The 18,299-nt window shown below is 47.2% G+C and overlaps 1 protein-coding gene across 2 annotated transcripts in view; it reads right to left on the reverse strand.

The window, feature by feature from the left end:
• Positions 1-17,894, reverse strand: part of COPG1 (coat protein complex I subunit gamma 1) — a 33,763-nt gene extending 15,869 nt beyond the window's left edge. The window contains exons 1-12 of one of the 2 annotated variants that reach the window (XM_048856734.2): positions 17,852-17,894; positions 10,014-10,066; positions 9,047-9,127; positions 7,665-7,736; positions 6,118-6,197; positions 5,038-5,113; positions 4,737-4,829; positions 3,660-3,746; positions 3,350-3,507; positions 2,529-2,662; positions 1,523-1,590; positions 415-603 (exon numbers count right to left, since the gene is read on the reverse strand). In XM_048856734.2, the coding sequence (XP_048712691.1) occupies positions 415-603; positions 1,523-1,590; positions 2,529-2,662; positions 3,350-3,507; positions 3,660-3,746; positions 4,737-4,829; positions 5,038-5,113; positions 6,118-6,197; positions 7,665-7,736; positions 9,047-9,127; positions 10,014-10,066; positions 17,852-17,879 (1,119 nt within the window). In that variant the 5' untranslated portion in view covers positions 17,880-17,894. Of the gene's footprint in view, positions 1-414; positions 604-1,522; positions 1,591-2,528; positions 2,663-3,349; positions 3,508-3,659; positions 3,747-4,736; positions 4,830-5,037; positions 5,114-6,117; positions 6,198-7,664; positions 7,737-9,046; positions 9,128-10,013; positions 10,067-14,159; positions 14,315-17,851 lie in introns of those variants that run through there. The other variant, XM_048856733.2, reaches the window with a different exon arrangement.
• Between the last annotated feature and the right edge of the window lie 405 nt (positions 17,895-18,299).

Raw genomic sequence — 18,299 nt, forward strand, 5'->3', positions numbered from 1 at the left:
TCCACATGAATTTTAAGCTGGACTGAGAAGCCCAGGAGACCATAGCTCTCTCTTCATCTACAAGATGGGTAGCATGCACTGGAGAAGCAGCCACAGGGATGAGAGGGTACTCCTCTCTCCATGCACTAGTTAGTCCCTGGAGAAGGCTAGTAAGAGGGCCCATTGGAATAGGGATTTAATTACTATGGGTAGTCTCCAGAACAGAGGCTACTAATGGCAGCAAGTTAGAGACTGTGGGATACTTTGGGGATAGGTCAATACCATCATCCCCTTGCACTCAAGTCTCCAGCAGATCTGAAGTCCAGTCTCTGGAAGTGAAAGAGTGGTATAACCTGACCCAGATTTCAGAAGGCAAGCGTACACAGAGAAAGACAAAGGCCCAGTACAGTTCTCACTGTGGGACACCTTCCATACCTTGAACTCATCTGAGATTTCTGACATGAAGGAGGAGATCTGCTTCATGAGCCGGTCAATGCTGCTCTCACTGCCTGTTTTCAGCAGCGTGGTGATAGCCAGCGTAGCGATGCTGCGGTTGGAATCGGTCACGAGATTCTCCAGGTCCAGGTTACAGGCAGTCACAGCAGATGGGTGCTTCATGGCAACCTAGTGAGGAGAAACAATGGAATTAACTGACTACATGGAAAGGGCCCAGCTGACAGAACCAAATGCTATACAGACCCTATACAGCACTCAAGCCTGTCTACCAAACCAAATATAACAGGTTCTAAGAAGACATCCCAGGTAAGTAACTCACCTGAGGGCAAAGTTATCAGCTCTGTTCTCCCAAAGAAATATGCCACCCTGCTGAAAGACAGACATTGGTAGCATGGCCTTTAAATGCTGTGTGTCCATTTTCCTGCTCTCCATTTATTAAGGCTCAAGCCCTATCCATTGCCACACAGGAAGCCAGAAGTCCCTGCAGGGGCTCTGAACTTCAGTTCTCCAGGGACCTCAGCTCTGTACAGTCTTTGGAGCCAGGCTCAGACCAGCCACTACACAGACTCTGTAGCTCTTCCCTTTGGAATTGAAGGGAGCAAAGTAAAGGCTATGAAAGACTGCTCCAGCCCTTGCACTAGAACAAAAGTTGCTATGAGGACAGGGTGAGGAGGAGTGTAAGGATTTGGTCCCAGTCGCTTAACAAGGAGCTGCTTCATCCTAAGGAAAGACTTGGAGGCGTTGAGGGAAACGCAGTACTGCACAACACCTGAGATTCACTGTCACTAGAGACCACTAGTCAGTGTGATTTGTTTTTCTTGTCTGATGTGTTCCTGGATGTTTTTATTTTGCACAGAAAGCAACGAAATAGAAACTCTGGTTTCCTGATTCCTAAATACTTGGGAACTGTGAGTGGGACAGGAAGGGAGGAGAGTAAGAATGATAGAAATCCAATCTTTACATAGCCTGGCCCCCTTTTTCTTCTTTGGACCCTGGACCTGGGGGGGGGGGGGGGGGGGGAGGGGTCTGGACCTCACCATCCAGGGGAGGTGAAAGATATTCAAACTCCTAGAACACTGAATCTTACCTTGTTGAGGGTGCGGACAGCTGCATATCTAAGAGCTGCTTTCGGGGAGCTGCAGAACAACTGTAACACTGAAACAGCATCAAATGTAGACATTGAGAAATCGATGAACCAGGAGTGCCCCACACCCCGCACAAAAAGATTCTGATTCACTGTTAGAGCAACAGTGAGCAGGAAATAATTGGAAGCTCCCTGGATTTACTCTCTCAGAAACATAGGGACCCATGGAAGGTTAGCTAGTCCAGTGGTTTTCAACGTGTGGGCCGCAGACACCTGGGGGCCCACAGACAACACCTAAGGGGTCTGCGAAAGGTTGTCGTTACCATAGAACAGTGGTTTTCTACATGTGATCCACTGACTATGTCTAAGATTTCCAAAGGGGATCATGTTTCCATTTGAAATTGAAAATCACTGAGCTAGTCCGTCTCCCTCCATTCCTTAACATCACTAAAAGGTGTTCATCAAGCCATGATTCGGAAATTTCTATCTCCATTCCCTAGTCGATCTTCCCATTGAACCTTTATTTCAACTGCTACTTAAACCCATTTTTTCTTGTTACAATTTAAATCCCATTCTATTCCATGTGTTGTTGGCCAACAAAGAACACGGTTATTGCAGATGCAGATCTCCTACACACACCTTCCCCAGAGCCCAAATGCACCATCTCAGTGAGCATCTGAACTCCATGGGGCTGGGAAGCTAGAGCTCCCAGGTTGCTTCAGAATCCAGGTCTCTCACAGAGCTGCTGGCATGTCACAAGGTAAAAGGATTTTTGTTGTTGTTGCTAATTACAATGAGCCTGCATTGTAGAGACACAGACCCTAGAACAATCCACACTGAATGCAGCAGGCAAACACTTTCTAACATCAGCAAAGATATATATAGGCAATAATGACATCTCAACAAGCTTGAGTACTGATAAAGGCCTTACATCGCAGGGTAGCCAGCAAATGCAATTGTCATAGGCCCACAATCCCCCAGTTACACCCTTAAATAGCACTAGAATTACCAGACACGGCAGGTGCCAGCTCCTTGGCATTGCAGCTAGGCAAGTTAACAATGGCAGAAGCAGCTTCATAGACCACCATCTCGTGTTTGTTTCTTAAGCAGTTCTCAATGAAATCAAACAAGGGGCTGTCATGGCTAGGAGACAAAGTCAAGAAATTAAAAAGAGCCTTAAGCACTGGGAGGACAGAATGGGCTGGCAGAGAAGGAATGGCTCTCGGAGCTACTAGAAGTTGCATTTTATGAAAAAGAAATATGACTGTAATCAGTCTGTGTTCAGCTAAGACTCTGTAGTTGTCACTATGCTGCACTAATTTGCATTGCAAGGATAGAACTGAGACCCTCCTACTCCAAAAGCATAGACCCCTCCCTGATGAACTAAAGGGGAATTTCCATTAGCTGTTAGACATATAGGGCTCATGACAATCAATAGTGCAGTTCTGGTGCTATCCAGCAGAGGGCAATGATACATACACACTAGCCACTTAATTACAATATGATATGGAAAATCAAATGAAAGATTTCAATGAAGTGTGAGAACCATACACAAGGGGATAGCATAAACATGGAAGCAAAGTGTCAGATCACCAAACACCTGGATTAGACACAGATTGTCCAGTTACAAAATAAAAGTGACAGGGAATCACCTCCCACTCCCTTTTCTGTACTATGTTTTAACTATTAATAAAAGGAAAGGGATTGCATCATGTTACATGTTATTTCTTAAAGGTTTAAACAAAACCAGATAACAGGACAAGTCTGTAAGAGGAGATTCCTCAGATCCCATTTTTTAAGTCTTCCAATATGGCAACACAACTTCCTCACCTTCCAGCCTCTTCCTCCAGCAATTTGCTGGCCACTCGGATCATCATACAGTAGGCAAAGGGCGACTTCAGGCCATGACGCATGAACTTGCTGAGCATCTTGTTGACTGCCAGACGGTCATTCTTACGCACGTGGTAGAGTAAGCCGAGGGCATGATACTGCGCATATTAGCAAAGGAGAAAAGAAAGGGATTCACAAACCACATGCTATGTTATTTATGCATTTACTCATCTATGGCCCAGAGATGTACAACTGAGCTTGGAGAATACCAAAACCCCTGATCTGCTGCATGCACCCTAGGGTTTCTTACCTGCACCATGATATTGTCACTGGAAGCTGCTTCCTGAGCTTCATTCACCCAACGTTTTACCACGTCGAAGCTGGTCTTCAGCAGATGCTGTGGGCACAGAATAACGCACAAGAAAAGAGTCCATCAAGGTCCAGGATAAACTAATATGAATCAGCAAATCACAAAAACAGCAACAACCCCCATCTTCGCCAGCTTGGGTTCTGGAGAGACAATGATACAGTCCTACCTTGAAGGGGTGTTGTGAGCACTATTCATCGACATTAGCACACGGAGGACAAAGGGAGAATCTTGATAATGATGTATTTATATTCCAGTAATTCCCTGAGGCCCCAATCAGGATTGAAGCCCCACTGTGCTGGGTGACCAACACGCCCCTCACATAAAGCCTCAGTCCCTGCCCAGAAGAGTTTGCCACCTAATTCCAATATTGTCTCAGTTAAGCAATTTCAAATCTACTTTACAGAAACACAAACCACCAGGGATTTCTGCTTTCCCCTGGCTCCAGTCTCAGAGCTCTCATTAATGAGAGGAAGAAATATACACACCACAATGGAGGAGAGGTGCTGTGTCTGATGTCATGACACCTCCACAAAGCACCATGTAAGCTTCCTGCCAGAGGGACCACAAATGGGAGATTTCCTGGCTGCCAGGCTGTTCCTGCACAAATGCTATGTCTCATCGGGTTCTGATCCAAGTCCAGTTTTAAATCTGAGACCAAATTCTGCAGACTGACATTCAGGGTAAATGCTATCCATGGGAGATGTGAGCATTACAAAGGAACACGGGTCAAAAAGCTAGTGCAGCATGAGTAGGCCCTGTAAGCTTCCTCCTCCTATTATGCCTATTTCCCAAATGGACCAATGCAGGCCCACAGGGGCTATGACTCAGTGTTGTCAAGTGTGTCCTAATCAATCGTACTTCATATTTAAAGAAAAAATCTCTATACTGAAAAGATGGCTCATATTTTAACATGTGAAAATACTAGACACTGGAGAACGTGCTGCTCAGCTCCCAACACAGAAATTTGTTTCCTGGTTTAAATGGCCCTCACACAAATCCCTGTAGGTGCATACGTACCAATGACGACACCAGGGCAGAGCTGGACACACTGGGCACCTTGTCCACAATCGCCTGCTTCATGTAGCGCTCAATGGCCTGCAGCATGGTACTCTGCAGAGAGGGAAAATAAGAACCAACTCCTTTGAGGAGTTACAAGGAAAGCTGACAAGACTGCAAGGGGGACAGAGAGAGGGGAAGAAAAAGGAAAAGCAAGGCCAGATATAGGATGCAAGGGCAGAGTTAGGAGGGACAGGCATTCAGGACCAAGAAGATAAGGGCCCAGCAACACGCAATCGCCTGAGTGGCAGCTGGCACTTACATCAGTGATTTGGCAGAGTGCTCTCACAGCAGGGCCTCGGTAATTGTCGTCCTTCCCAGTCATATCTTTGGTTAAACTGTATAAACGTGAAGGAAGTTTTTTAGTATTGCGTAATTTACCCACTAGTGCTATAAAAAGCACACATGCAGCGTTGCACATACCAACACATGGGCACTGGATTTCACAGCCAAAATCCACAATAGGAGGGTAAGAGGATACCACAATGCTGCCTTCAGCCTAGTCCTGCTCTGGTAGGGAAAGTTTGGTCACAAGAGGAATGACAGGAGCCCTTATGCCATTCAGATCACCTCAAGAGACCAAAACACCAATGCAGCTACTTAGAGTTAAAGGCTAGAGTAATGAAGCATCTGGACTCCTTTCCTGAACATCCTGCCCTTGCCCAAGGCAACAGGCTGTGTTTGGTGCAAAACTACATGTGGGGGAGGGGACTGACAGTCCCTATACGTGCGGGCTGATTTCTAAATGCTGCATGGGGGATGTACCTTTGCAATTCCCATCAACTCTGTCATTACTGTCTCCCACTGCAGCAGCCTCCTTTTAGGTCAGGACTTCCCATTGGGAAATCAGTGGTCCAGAGATGATGTGTCAGACAAGGCTTGGGCCCAAGTCATGGGGTACGTTAAGCAGCGCCCAATGAGGTTAGAACAATAGAAGTCATATGGCCAAATCCCTACCTACCTATTTGGCAACGTATCCCCCAGAGAACACTTCAAGACCCTGAGAAACGTCGAAGGGCTCAGACAGAAAAGCAAGAGTTAAAAAATAGCCCTTTACAAAAGAAGGTGGTCAGATACCACGGTGTGGGCACAGCATGGGAACCCAGAGAGACAAACCAAATACACAAGGGCCTGGCATATGGCATTTGCTGCACTGTCAGTTCACATATATTGTTAGGATTTCAGTGCCTATATTTCAATGGCCCCCTTTAAACAAGAGCATTTCCTCAGCTTCATACCTCCCTTCAGGGATCATAGCTATCTCTGGATGGCTAGAGAAGACTTGTTGGAAGGAACATGCAAATAGCGGTGAAAGGAAGGGGGCACCTCAGCGAGGACTCACCTACTGGTCACAATGATGACATCCTCAGAGATGGAGGACATCTCTTTGATGGTCAGGTAACACATCCTGCGAAGAGTCGGCTGGCAGGTAAAACAGGCAACACGAGCATTAGCTGGCAGCACGCCAACCCTGGCAGGGTGGAGAGAGTTGCCAACTCTCATGATTTTATTGAAAATCTGATGATATTTGTCATTTCCCTTTAAATCCCAGCTCCTGGAGCCAAGCGATTGTGAGAATCTCAGCTTTCATTTAAAAAATAAAAATAAAAGGAAGGGTGAAATCCTGCCCCCGTTGACATCAATGGAAATTTTGTGCTTTGTGGTGCTCGTGGTTACAGAGAAAAGCTTGAAAGTGTGACCTGAGGGAACTCTCAAGGCTCAGAAACAGGAAGGCCAATAACAAGAACCAGACTTTTCTTTAAAAAAATCATCAGATTTTTAAGCCAATTTCAGGATTTTGAGGCCCAACTCATGATTTTTGAACACATGTGACTGGAAACACTGGGTACTCTGCTGCTCATTATACCCTGTAGGGAGTCACCAACAGCGTGTTTGCTGCAGGACTGTTCAGAACTGCAGCACCCTTTCTAGTAAGCTACTGGTGTGGTGCTAGTTCTTTGCCTCCTTCAGGTACTGCTATGGGCTGAGCTACCTCAACAGGGAGGAAGGTCACTTTATCATGGGGCACACAGCAAGGCAGACCATCATCTATTACATATTAGTACAATGCTTAGTACAAGGGGACCCAAACTGGACATAACTTTCAGGGACTCCCACAGTATAAACGTTAAATAATAAAGGCAGTTAAAATGGAAGAGCCCAGATGGATGGTGAAGCCTGATGAGAGTCTCTCATTCAGATGGTTTGGTTACGCAGAAAGCACACATTTGGAAGAGCTGGGAATGAAGGGATGGTCAAGAAAGCCATTTGCACTTGGTGACTCTCTGAATACTTTATGTGATAGCATTAGCCATTAAAAAGTTCATTTGCCTTTTATTTTTGAATGGGAAGGTTCCCAGCCAGGAAACTGAGTCACCTTTTCCCTTCAATATATTTGTCTGTAGGTTGTATTAGCATTAGCTGAAGTGCTATCTACCTTGATATTCAGCTTCAGAACCTTTGTTCAGGTTCTCGCCCCCTGTAGGAATCTCCCAAAGAAGCAATTCTCTACACACAGACTTTACGGAAGTCAAAGCACGCTATGGAACTTTTAATGTGCAGCAGCAGGATCCACAGGGCAGTACGTGGCAAGCTAAGGTGCTCTAGATTCACACCCCATCTTGCCGCGCACAAAGTCTTCATGTAGACAAGCACTAAGTCACCAACGAGCAACAGGGAAAAATGAGGCACTACTAAGATGTCAGTAACTAGAAACAGATGCACTTCATAATAATCATGTGCATGTGGGGGGCATGGATCAAGTGGTTCTACCCAGGGGAGAGCAGCATGTCACAAAAAGAGATAGCTCAGGGATGAATGTGAGGCTCTCACCAGCATCATATCCTGCTAGACAAATGTACACACAAAATGTGTAAGTATAGGACTTACATCATTGGACTGGAACAGCTTGGTCATGGCAAAGAAGGATTCCGTAGCTTCCATCACACCCAGGTGTTCCCCCTAGAATGGGCAAAATAGGGACAGAAATTCTTATTTACAAAAAAAGCAGTTTTTGTACAGGTTAAAGGTTCCAGGACAACAGACTATTTATCCACAGAACAGGTACAGCTTGGGTCATGACAAGGTGAATTCCCCCCCAGTGTGCCTCAACACAGGCAGGGAGGAACCACCTTCAATGCCCATCAATAGGGCCCTATCAAATTCACGGCTGTGAAAAATGCGTCATGGACCACGAAATCTAGTCTCCTCCATGAAATCTGTATCGTATAGGGTAAAAGCATACAAAAGACCAGATTTCATGGGGGAGACCAGCATTTCTCAAACTGGGGTCCAGGCCGAAAAAAGGATTGGGGGGGGGAGGTCGTTGCACAGTTATTGTGGGGGGTCGGAGTGTTGCCACCCTTCCTACTGCACTGCCTTCAGAGCTGGGTGGCCAGAGAACGGTGGCTGCTGGCCAGGTGCTCAGCTCTGAAGGCGGCACCCCACCAGTAGCCAGACAGCAATACCATACCATGCCACCCTTATGCGCTGCTGCCTTCAGAGTTGGGTTAGGACCCCCCCCCCCCCCCAGTTACAACAGCGTGAAATGTCAGATTTAAATATCTGAAATTATGAAATTTACGATTTAAAAAATCCTATGACCCTGAAATTAGCCAAAATGGACCATGAATTTGGTAGGGCCCTACCCATCGACGCTAGAAATTGGCCTGCGTGGCCCCCTGATGTGGCGCTGAAAGTGGTTTAATTGCTGGTGTAGGTGGAAGAAAACCTTACTCAGCACTGTGACAGAAGCATGACAACAACTGTCAGCAACAAGCCAATGTCCCGAAGGATGAGAGGGGAGTTCAGACTACATAGCCCATTCAATACTCCATCTCAGCTGAGATGGCTAATAAGGGGCCAGTTAGGTCCAGATTTTTTAAAGTAGTCAGGTACCTAAAGATGCAGATTAGACACTGAATGTGATTTACAAAATCCCACTAGGCTACTACCTGCTTCTTTAGGTGCCTAAATACCAACCACTGCTATGTGGATACCTGACCACTAGGAATTGGATTTAGAACCAAGTTGGTCATCAAACAGCTATAAGACAATAACTTCCAGTTGCTACCAATCTGTGCATTTGGTTTTTCAAATTGCCCATTCGATCACTCCAGAACTCTTTGGGCCTTGAGAAAGTGATAACTTACTGGAACAGCTGTTTAAGTAACATTTCATAAGGCACTAGTTAAAATTAGCAGGCAAGACTAGTTTATAAAAGAAAAATGTTTAAAATCTAAAGAACTCCTAGCTCACGTTCTCTCCATTACCTGGTTTATGAGGTACAGAATCTTGGTGAGGATGTGAGCACATTTCCGAGGGTTTATGGGCGTCTCATTAAACACCCGAGCCTAGAAACAAACAAAAGCATGAATAAGAGCCCAGAAGAGAGTCTCTGTGGTTTATCTAACACAGTGTGTGAACTGAGCCACTGATGCAAGTTGCAGACTGGATATTTTATTATTCTTTCAATGACTTCCGATCAGACTTTCTCAGTTTGGGACAAAAGAGATGCCCCCACCTTCCTAACAACCATCCCTACTGACTCACCATGGGATCTGAAAGCCACACTGTGATGATAAAGGTTCTATGGGCCAAATTTCAATCTCAGCTACACTCATGCAACCCCATTTTAAGAGGAACAATTCTGGTGCCGATGCACAAACCAGAATAGAATCCAGCTCCCTCTCTCAGAGCGGAGCTGTTTCTGCAGGGCTAACAAGAGCAAACAGTACTAAAAATGTTATTTCTATCACTGAAGTGAATAGATATAACTCTGAATTGCAAGGAGCAGGTCTGCGGACAAAAAAAGAGGCCTTTAACAACAACAAAAAAAAGGTCATTTGTCAGAGCAGAACCACCCTTTAAAGGCAAAGACTGTCCAATAACCAACCACATCCTGTTTTTTAATTTCGCTATCCTATTAGAATTTTAGGGCACCCAAGGCAGATTCCCCCTTAGTAAGAAGGATTGGGAAAATCTATTCTTCCTACGGACAAAAATACATCCATTTACAGTTTACTAACTCTTTTCATTGTTATACAAACAGGATCCAATTGTGTCCCCTCCAAAAAAAAAAAAAAATCAATGGGAACTTCTGCTTTACTATTTATTTCAATGCCAGCAGGATTGGGACAAAAGTGTAGTTAATTTCTAAAGAGCTCTAACTTCCTACCCCAGAGAGGAGACTATACTACTGAGGATGTTCATAGAAGACATAGGATTTTTAGAATTTACCTCTTGCAACACTGCACTTTTCTCCAGGTGCTGGAATGGGTTGGAACCTCCACCTGTAAAATAAGATAATTAACAAGAGTGATCCCAGGAATTGTGCTATGTGAAAAGACACTAGAAAGCCTCCCTTCTGATCATACCTTTCTTTTACGCCTACAGCTTAAAATAGCTTAAACATGAACTCACTTTTCAGAGAATTTTCCTAAAACATGAAGTGATTGTTGTTGTTCTTCTTGGCATTACAAACTGGTCAACCTTATCCCCTCCTCAATTGGGGCTTCCTATAAGTTCTCCCCACCTTGCAGCAATTATCCATCAGTTAAGGAAAACTGTATGAGACTTTCTTCAGAGCTAATCAATGTTACTCCTAAATGGGCCAGAGGAGGTTGTTGAATATAAAGAGCTCCCACTTTCAGTCCCCAGGTCTCAGAGGACTGCCACCTATGGGAGCAAATGATCAGGCCCAGAAATTAAACCCAGTGTAGCAACTGCCATAGAAAACACTAAAACACCAGACTGTGCGAATCTGGAATACTTTATCCTTTGCATTATAAAACAAATCAGAGAATTCATCAGTAAACTATATTTTTGGCTATACAGCTAATTAAAAAAAACCCAAGGCAGTGAACTGGAGAGCTTGGAAAAAGTGTATTTAATCATTCTGTTTCGTAGACTGCATGCTACTTTCTAATGAAAAACAGCAAAAAATGGGTCTGGAATGATCAGAAGGCAAGAACTACAATTATGATTAGTATCTAGTCCTCATTAAGTGTTTATTAGTGAACTGCAGCCTTTCATAAGCTGATAGCTATTGATAAGCAAATTTAATTAGTGCCTAACCTCAGTGTGGCCCACAGGCTGTATACAGCCCATGAAAACTCCACACTGCAGCCTATGGCCAGGTCATGTTTAATACAGAGATGCTGCCTGGAAAGAGTAGAGGTCCTGGCATGCAATGATCTGGACTTGAAACATCACATGCTGGGCTCAGTAGTCTTTGTAAGAATCATCCCTAAAGACAAGGTTCCTGCGGTGTTTGCGTGCAGCAATGGCTCCAAAATGCTCAAAGTAACATAAAATGCATTATTATAGGGATGATTCTTACAAAGACTACTGGTCCGAGTTTGTGAGTTTCAAGTTCAGATCATAATAGAGCATTGCATTCTGCTAATTCTTATGTAAATAAGATGCAGCAATTAGGCTCAGAATAAGTTAGAAAGACAGTACCCTGTACCAAAGCTTGGACACTTACATGTTGGAGTGGGAAAAGAAGAATGAGGAGTGAGAAGGTTAGCAAAAAATTCCAGTGTGTACATGTGCACATGTTCCAAAGAGGGATTTGAAAAAGCACTCCTGGTAATTTTACTGGCAACTACATACAACTAATTCTGCATCCTGACAGCCACTCTGACCTCCTCTATTTGTGATTCTAAAATCTGCCATTAACAACATCACCATAGATTACTTCACCCTTCTCTAGCACCTTTCATCTAAGCATCTCAAAGCACTTTACATATTTTGATCTAAACAATTATCCCTATTTTAGAGATGGTGAAAACTGAGGCACAGAGAAGTTAAGGGCTACACTTCCAAACATGGCCTCTGTTTTTGCGTGACCAACTTGATATGCTCAGAAATATTACAGGTCTAAAGTTGGGCACCCAAAATTAGAGTCCACTTTTGAAAATATGTCCTTAAGTCACTTGACCAAGACTACATAAGAAGTCTGTAGAACACATTGGGATAGAACCCAAACACCCTGACTCCCAGCCCCAGGCGTGAATCACAAGAACATCTTTTTTGTGATTTCAGGATTCTACATAAAATATTAATCTACCGGGTCAGTAAATCAAGGGATGAGCTACTGCACTTCAGATTGTTCTATCCTGTACTCTTGCCATTTTCAATGTGCTCAGTGGAGCATCACAACGATTAGCTTTTGGACTGTCACCTTGTGCAAGTGTAGGTAACCTGGATGGAGGAAGAAGTGTGCAGGGATGCTAGAAATCTTCATTTAACACAGAAAAAGGGAAGGGGAAATGACCACAAAGAAGAACAACAGAATAATTTAGAAGGCCTTCGAAATTGTCCAAGTAGTAAAGATGGTTGGGTAAACAAGGGCTTCTATTAATCAGTGGGAAGCAAAATGAGGTGGTAGAGCCAAGGCGAGGAAATAAAGGACCACATCTTCGACTGACCTCAGCTGCGTTTGCAAAGTTTGCATGGGCAACCAGATGCACTTACAAATGTTGTGGATGCAGTTAAGGAGACCTCCCTGAAAAGGTGGCCAAAAACAGATTCCCTCCTAAATGATCATACCTTATCAAGTACTGAGATGAAGAAAAGATGCAAAGGAAGCCTGGGATAAAGCCGAAACCTGAGCAAAGGGTTTGACATACATTAAAATAAAAAAGTAAAGACATTCCTGGAAGCCACACATATGCAGAGATACATCCCTGAGACCAATCACTCAGATTATTTTAGAATTAAATTACTAAAATTACAAAAGGAGCAAGTTATATTACATGAATGGCCCAGAAGAAAAAGAGTTTCACGTGAACTTGAAGAAGATACCATGAGGTACAAGCGAAAACTCAAACACCTATCTGGACAGGCCTTCTGTCCAGCACTGTCATATCCAGCACTGATTCTATGTGGATCATGCAGCAAATATGATACAGCCTTCTCCTTTTATCCAGACACTGCTCCTCTGTTAAAGAGCAGCAGATGGAGAAGCAAGCAATGAATGATTTGGCAGAGCTGCTCCAAAATACCTAGAAGCTGCACCTGTGCTACTCAGTACAATGTTATGAAAGGTCCTGCAACATAATTTTGAAGACAATATTTTAAAGTCACTTTGAGCATTTCAGAGTCACTGCTGCAGCAGTCATCTTGCTAAAAAGAGACAACATGCGTGACACAAACACTACTGAAGAGACTATAAGCCAGTTTCTAGGCTGCTTTAACGCTTGGTTTGACAATTAGGAGAATTTTTCTCATATACATGTTTCTGACTGTGAGTAATGTATTAATGTGCAGAACAGCTCAGGTTGCTGTGTCAAGTGAAGGTGGTGTAGCTCCCTGGACTACTTCATCATCCTGCGCTGGCATGGACCAATGAGAACCTAATAGAGATTTTCCATTTCCAGATGCTATGGTCCAGTCTCCTATGCTGTGTGACACTCAAATACTATGTAAATGATATAGATCAAGTTTGCCCAATAATCATTTCCACAATGCTTACCCAACCCCACCTTTCTGTTTATATTGTGCTCATCTCCATGCCATCTGAGTTCCAACCCCAACTTTTGTATCAGTTCATCAATATTTTACTCTACGGCAATTATCAGGAGATCAATATTTTACACTATGGCAAACACGGTCTCCTGAAAAAAAATCACTGGCTTTACATTTACATAAAACATCTTGAACAGCAATCTACACACAAATAAAGCAAATGTGACTCTAGGCAAAGATGCTGCCACTAAAAGGACACAGAGGTTGCTTTATAAACTTGCAATTGGTACATCAGAATATCAACCATACATTTTTAAAAGCTACCAACACAGAAGCCAGGCGGGCCAGTGACTGCTTTGGGCGACAAAGAGCCAGGAGACAGGCAAAGGAGAGAAGAGGAGGCAGAGCATGAGGGGACGGGGTAGTTAGGGTTTCTCTAGATGTCATTTCAGGGGCATCCTCCTTAATCACCTGCCCCTCACTGTGCAGCTGGCTTTGGGACATCACCGCAGAGCAATGGGTAAATCAGGACTCCTATAAATCCGTGGGGCGCAAGGTGAGGTGAGCAGGCCAGAAAATAAAGGCCCCCACAACTTCATCTGGCGTCCTTAACTGGGTGGGCAAAGTTCGCATGGGCAGCCAGAGCCCCGGGGGGGCGTTGCGGGCAGAGTTAAGGAGAACGCCTGGAAAGGTCACTAGCCGGGGACACCTCACAAGCCGAGACCCGGGGCAAAGGGCTGGGCGGACGCTGAAAAGCAGCGCCCACCCGTGGGGCCGCGAGGCCGGGCACGGAGACCAGCTCGGGACGCCAGCCGGCGGGGAGCTGGCCCCGGGCAGCGCGGTCGGGTCAGGGGGCAGACAGAGGGTCCCACGTCGGCACAGCCCCCCGGGACGGGCCCGTCACACGCTCACCGGCCTCCTCATCCTTCTTGTCAAACTTCTTCAGCATCCTGCCCGGGGCTGGGGGCGCGCGGGGGTCTCCAGCCCAGCACCTCCACTTCCGGCCGCGGCGCCGCTTCCTGCCAGCCTGTCACTGGGACAGCTCCGCCGGGCAGCGCCGCGCACGCGCATGCCGGGCTGGAGGCTGCTCCGGGTGACGTGGCTGGTGGTGCTGGGCGATCGCGCTGGGCGCGGGGGGGCGGGGCAGTGACTGCGGGATCCAATGAGCCTGCGGGGCGGGGCGGTGGCTGAGGGGGGCCCAGAGCCTGGGGGCAGTGACGGGGGGGGCGGGGCGGTGGCTGAGGGGGGCCCAGAGCCTGGGGGCAATGACGGGGCGGTGGCTGAGGGGGGCCCAGAGCCTGGGGGCAGTGACGGGGGGGGCGGGACGGTGGCTGAGGGGGGCCCAGAGCTTGGGGGCAATGACGGCGGGGCGGTGACTGAGGGGGGCCCAGAGCCTGGGGCGGTGGCTGAGGGGGGCCCAGAGCCTCGGAGCGGGGCAGTGGTTGAGGGGGGCCCAGAGCCTGGGGGCGGTGACGGGGGGCGGGGCGGCGGCTGAGGGGGGCCCAGAGCCTGGGGGCAGTGACGGGGGGGCAGGGCAGTGGCTGAGGGGGGCCTAGAGCCTGGGGGGGGTGGCTGAGAGGGGCCCAGAGCCTGGGGGCAGTGACGGGGGGGGTGGGGCGGTGGCTGAGGGGGGCCCAGAGCCTGGGGGCAGTGACGGCGGTGGCTGAGGGGGGCCCAGAGCCTGGGGGCGGTGACGGGGGGACGGGGCGGTGGCTGAGGGGGGCCCAGAGCCTGGGGGCGGTGACGGGGGGGGCGGGGCGGTGGCTGAGGGGGGCCCAGAGCCTGGGGGCGGTGACGGGGGGGCGGAGCGGTGGCTGAGGGGGCCCAGAGCCTGGGGGCGGTGACGGGGGGGCGGAGCGGTGGCTGAGGGGGGCCCAGAGCCTGGGGGCAGTGACGGGGGGGGGGTGGGGCGGTGGCTGAGGGGGGCCCAGAGCCTGGGGGCAGTGACGGGGGGGGTGGAGCGGTGGCTGAGGGGGGCCCAGAGCCTGGGGGCAGTGACGGGGGGGGTGGGGCGGTGGCTGAGGGGGGCCCAGAGCCTGGGGGCAGTGACGGGGGGGGGGTGGGGCGGTGGCTGAGGGGGGCCCAGAGCCTGGGGGCGGTGACGGGGGGACGGGGCAGTGGCTGAGGGGGGCCCAGAGCCTGGGGGCGGTGACGGGGGGGGCGGGGCGGTGGCTGAGGGGGGCCCAGAGCCTGGGGGCGGTGACGGGGGGGCGGAGCGGTGGCTGAGGGGGCCCAGAGCCTGGGGCGGTGGCTGGGGGAGCCCCAGAGCCTGGGGGCGGTGACGGGGGGGCGGGGCGGTGGCTGAGAGGGGCCCAGAGCCTGGGGGCAGTGATGGGGGATGGCGGGGCAGTGGCTGAGGGGGGCCCAGAGCCTGTGGGGAGTAGACTGAGGGGATCACAGAACCTATGGGGCAATGACCTGGGTAGTTAAAAGTTTCTCTGGACCTAGGTTATTTCACATGCTGTATTTGTTAATCTCCTGCCCCTCTGTGCAGCGGGTTTGGGACACAGGAATACTATTTCCTGGGGAAGCTCAGTGCTATTAGAGGGAGAATAACTCCTGCCAACTGGAGGGACCTGACAACATATAATTGATAGGGTTGTGCCAAGTCATCTCCTTTACCTACTGCATAGTGGTCCTGCCCCACCAGTTTCCTGGGGCCTTTCATTGGCAACCGGGCTCAAAAGTAGGTGACATTTCCAGCCTATAGTGAAGGATGTGAGAGACCTTTAAGGTGTATATTGAACCTAAGGCTTTTGTGAAATGTTAAACCAAATCCTTTCTGCCCATATCTAGAGGGGTCTGTTGGAGGAGAGTATTAAAGATCACAGGATGTTCTTTGAGAATCTGATGGGGTTATTGAAGGGGTCTTGGCTCACGTTCCCTTCTGCAGTAATACACCTGCTGCCACATATGAGCTATCACTGAGGACAGAGTGGCTGCTGGAGTCATTTCTGCAGTCCCATTGTGGCCATTTCCTATTTTCTTTCTGTATAGGCCATTGGGACAGCCTGAGTTTTCTTTACAATCATACACGGTTCTGTTATTCTAGGCTTAAAAGCCAGCTGCTGATTTCACATGGTTATTTTTAAAGGCTTCATTTCAGGGGGTGCAGTTCCCCTCTGAGTAAAGCTTGCATTCCCATTCAAAGCTTAAAGGAGGAAATATGAATGTTTCACACTGTTGATGTATTTTTTTTAAAATGAATCCTTTCCCTCATGTTGAAAGTTGTAATCCAGTGCATGAGCCACACCAAAGCAGTAAAGCGTTCCTGTCTCACAGAGCTCACCATAACTGTCTGAGTATAATATAGAAAAATAGAATACTCAACTAAGACAGGTGGTGGTGCTCATAGTTGGAATATTTTAGCTAGACACTCCAAACTGGAAATAAAACGCAAATTTTTAAAGTGAGTTATTAACTATTGGAAGAATGTATCAGGGGATGTGGTGGATTCTCCATCATTTGAAATCTTTTAATCAGAACTGGATGTCTTTCTAAAAACCAGGCTCTAGTTCAACCCCAAGAGCTTTTCCATTCCTGCCTTGCCCAAGAAATACCACTACTGTTTCCTGGCATCATGAACCCATCTACGGCACACCCCCAAAATAGCAGTAATGCATCCCACAGATTACTTTGCTCCTCTTATCGACCTCTTGAATAGCTCTAACAGTCTTCTGGATTGTGTCAGGATTGTTGCAGGCAAGCAAGGACTAACTAGTAATACCTCACAGTTTGTTTATATTGCTCCTTTCCCCCAAAAGCAGTTTACTGGGTTATGTACTGGGATTATCTCATCCACCACTAGGGTGCAACATGACAGCTGTTGAAGAGAGCACAGTAATACTAAACAATGTAGGAATATGAAAAAGCATACTATATCCTATGTAAACTACAGGGGAAATTAAGGAAAGCAGAATGGAATTAATCAAGTCGAATTTGGCCAAGACACTGGGGTTAGCAGACTGGCTCTTGTAAAAAACCACCATGGGATTGTTAATGACCAAACGAAATCATGACTTAATTTGTACATCTCATTCTAACAGATGGCACCAGCCATACAGCACAGCACCTCCTATCATCATATTGGCACATTTGTTCAGTGCTGACTCAGAGAGAAGGGCATTACTTACCGAACCACTGAAACTTTACACTACCTTTGCAGGTGAGTCATCAAGGACTAGTTCTGATCCAGCCAAGCCCTTCTTAACTTGTGAGATTCAAGATTTGACTGGGTCACGGCCCCAGCTGATATGGCTGTAAGTCAGACAGTGCTGGGTGGGATCATTTAGTCCTTTAAACAAATGGGGTGGTCAGCCACCCTGAGCTGTGGATTGCTTCATCATCTTCTGCAGTTATCCCAACTTAGATTCAAAGTGCTTTCAAAAAGAAGCCTGGTATGTTATGAATCTACCTACAGATCTTATTGTCAAAGTTAGTGGTGTTTTACCTGAAGTTGCCTCCCAATGGCATACTGTTTTGTTCACCTCCCTGATCCCCTAAATCAAGAAGTGCATAGGAAGTCTGTTCAAGGGCATGTAGCCTGACACCGTAGCTCTGCTTTAATGCCTGCTGAGAAAATATGTAATAAGAAATGTACTTACTGTAGAGTAAGTAGTCCTCAGAGAACATGGCAATGTCTGGGATAAACTCCAGCTAGTTTGAGTACAGTTTCTCTTTCTGGTCTGTCCTTTACTTGTTCTGTGTAAATGGCCTGTGTACTTTGTACCAGTGTGTCAGCCCCAGCTCTGTGCTGTTATCTCAAAACCTCACTGAAGAAGTTGGAGTCAGGGTCCAACAGGGAAACCGGACACTTCACAGTTACACACAGTTGCATTCATCACTTGTAAAAGCCAGCAATTCTGCTAGATCTCTTGCTGGTGTGGGGACCCAGACAAGACACCAGAGGCAGGGAGTCCGATCCATTGCTGATGTAAACTGGTGTAACTTCATTTCTTTCAATGGACCAGTGTTGAGTTGTCTCATTTTTTGAGATGATCCCTCTCTGTGAATTACCCTGCCTTTCATTTTTATTTCTGGTTTCAGAGTAAC

Source organism: Caretta caretta, chromosome 7, assembly GCF_965140235.1.
Source record: "Caretta caretta isolate rCarCar2 chromosome 7, rCarCar1.hap1, whole genome shotgun sequence".
NCBI classification, from domain to species: Eukaryota; Metazoa; Chordata; order Testudines; family Cheloniidae; genus Caretta; species Caretta caretta.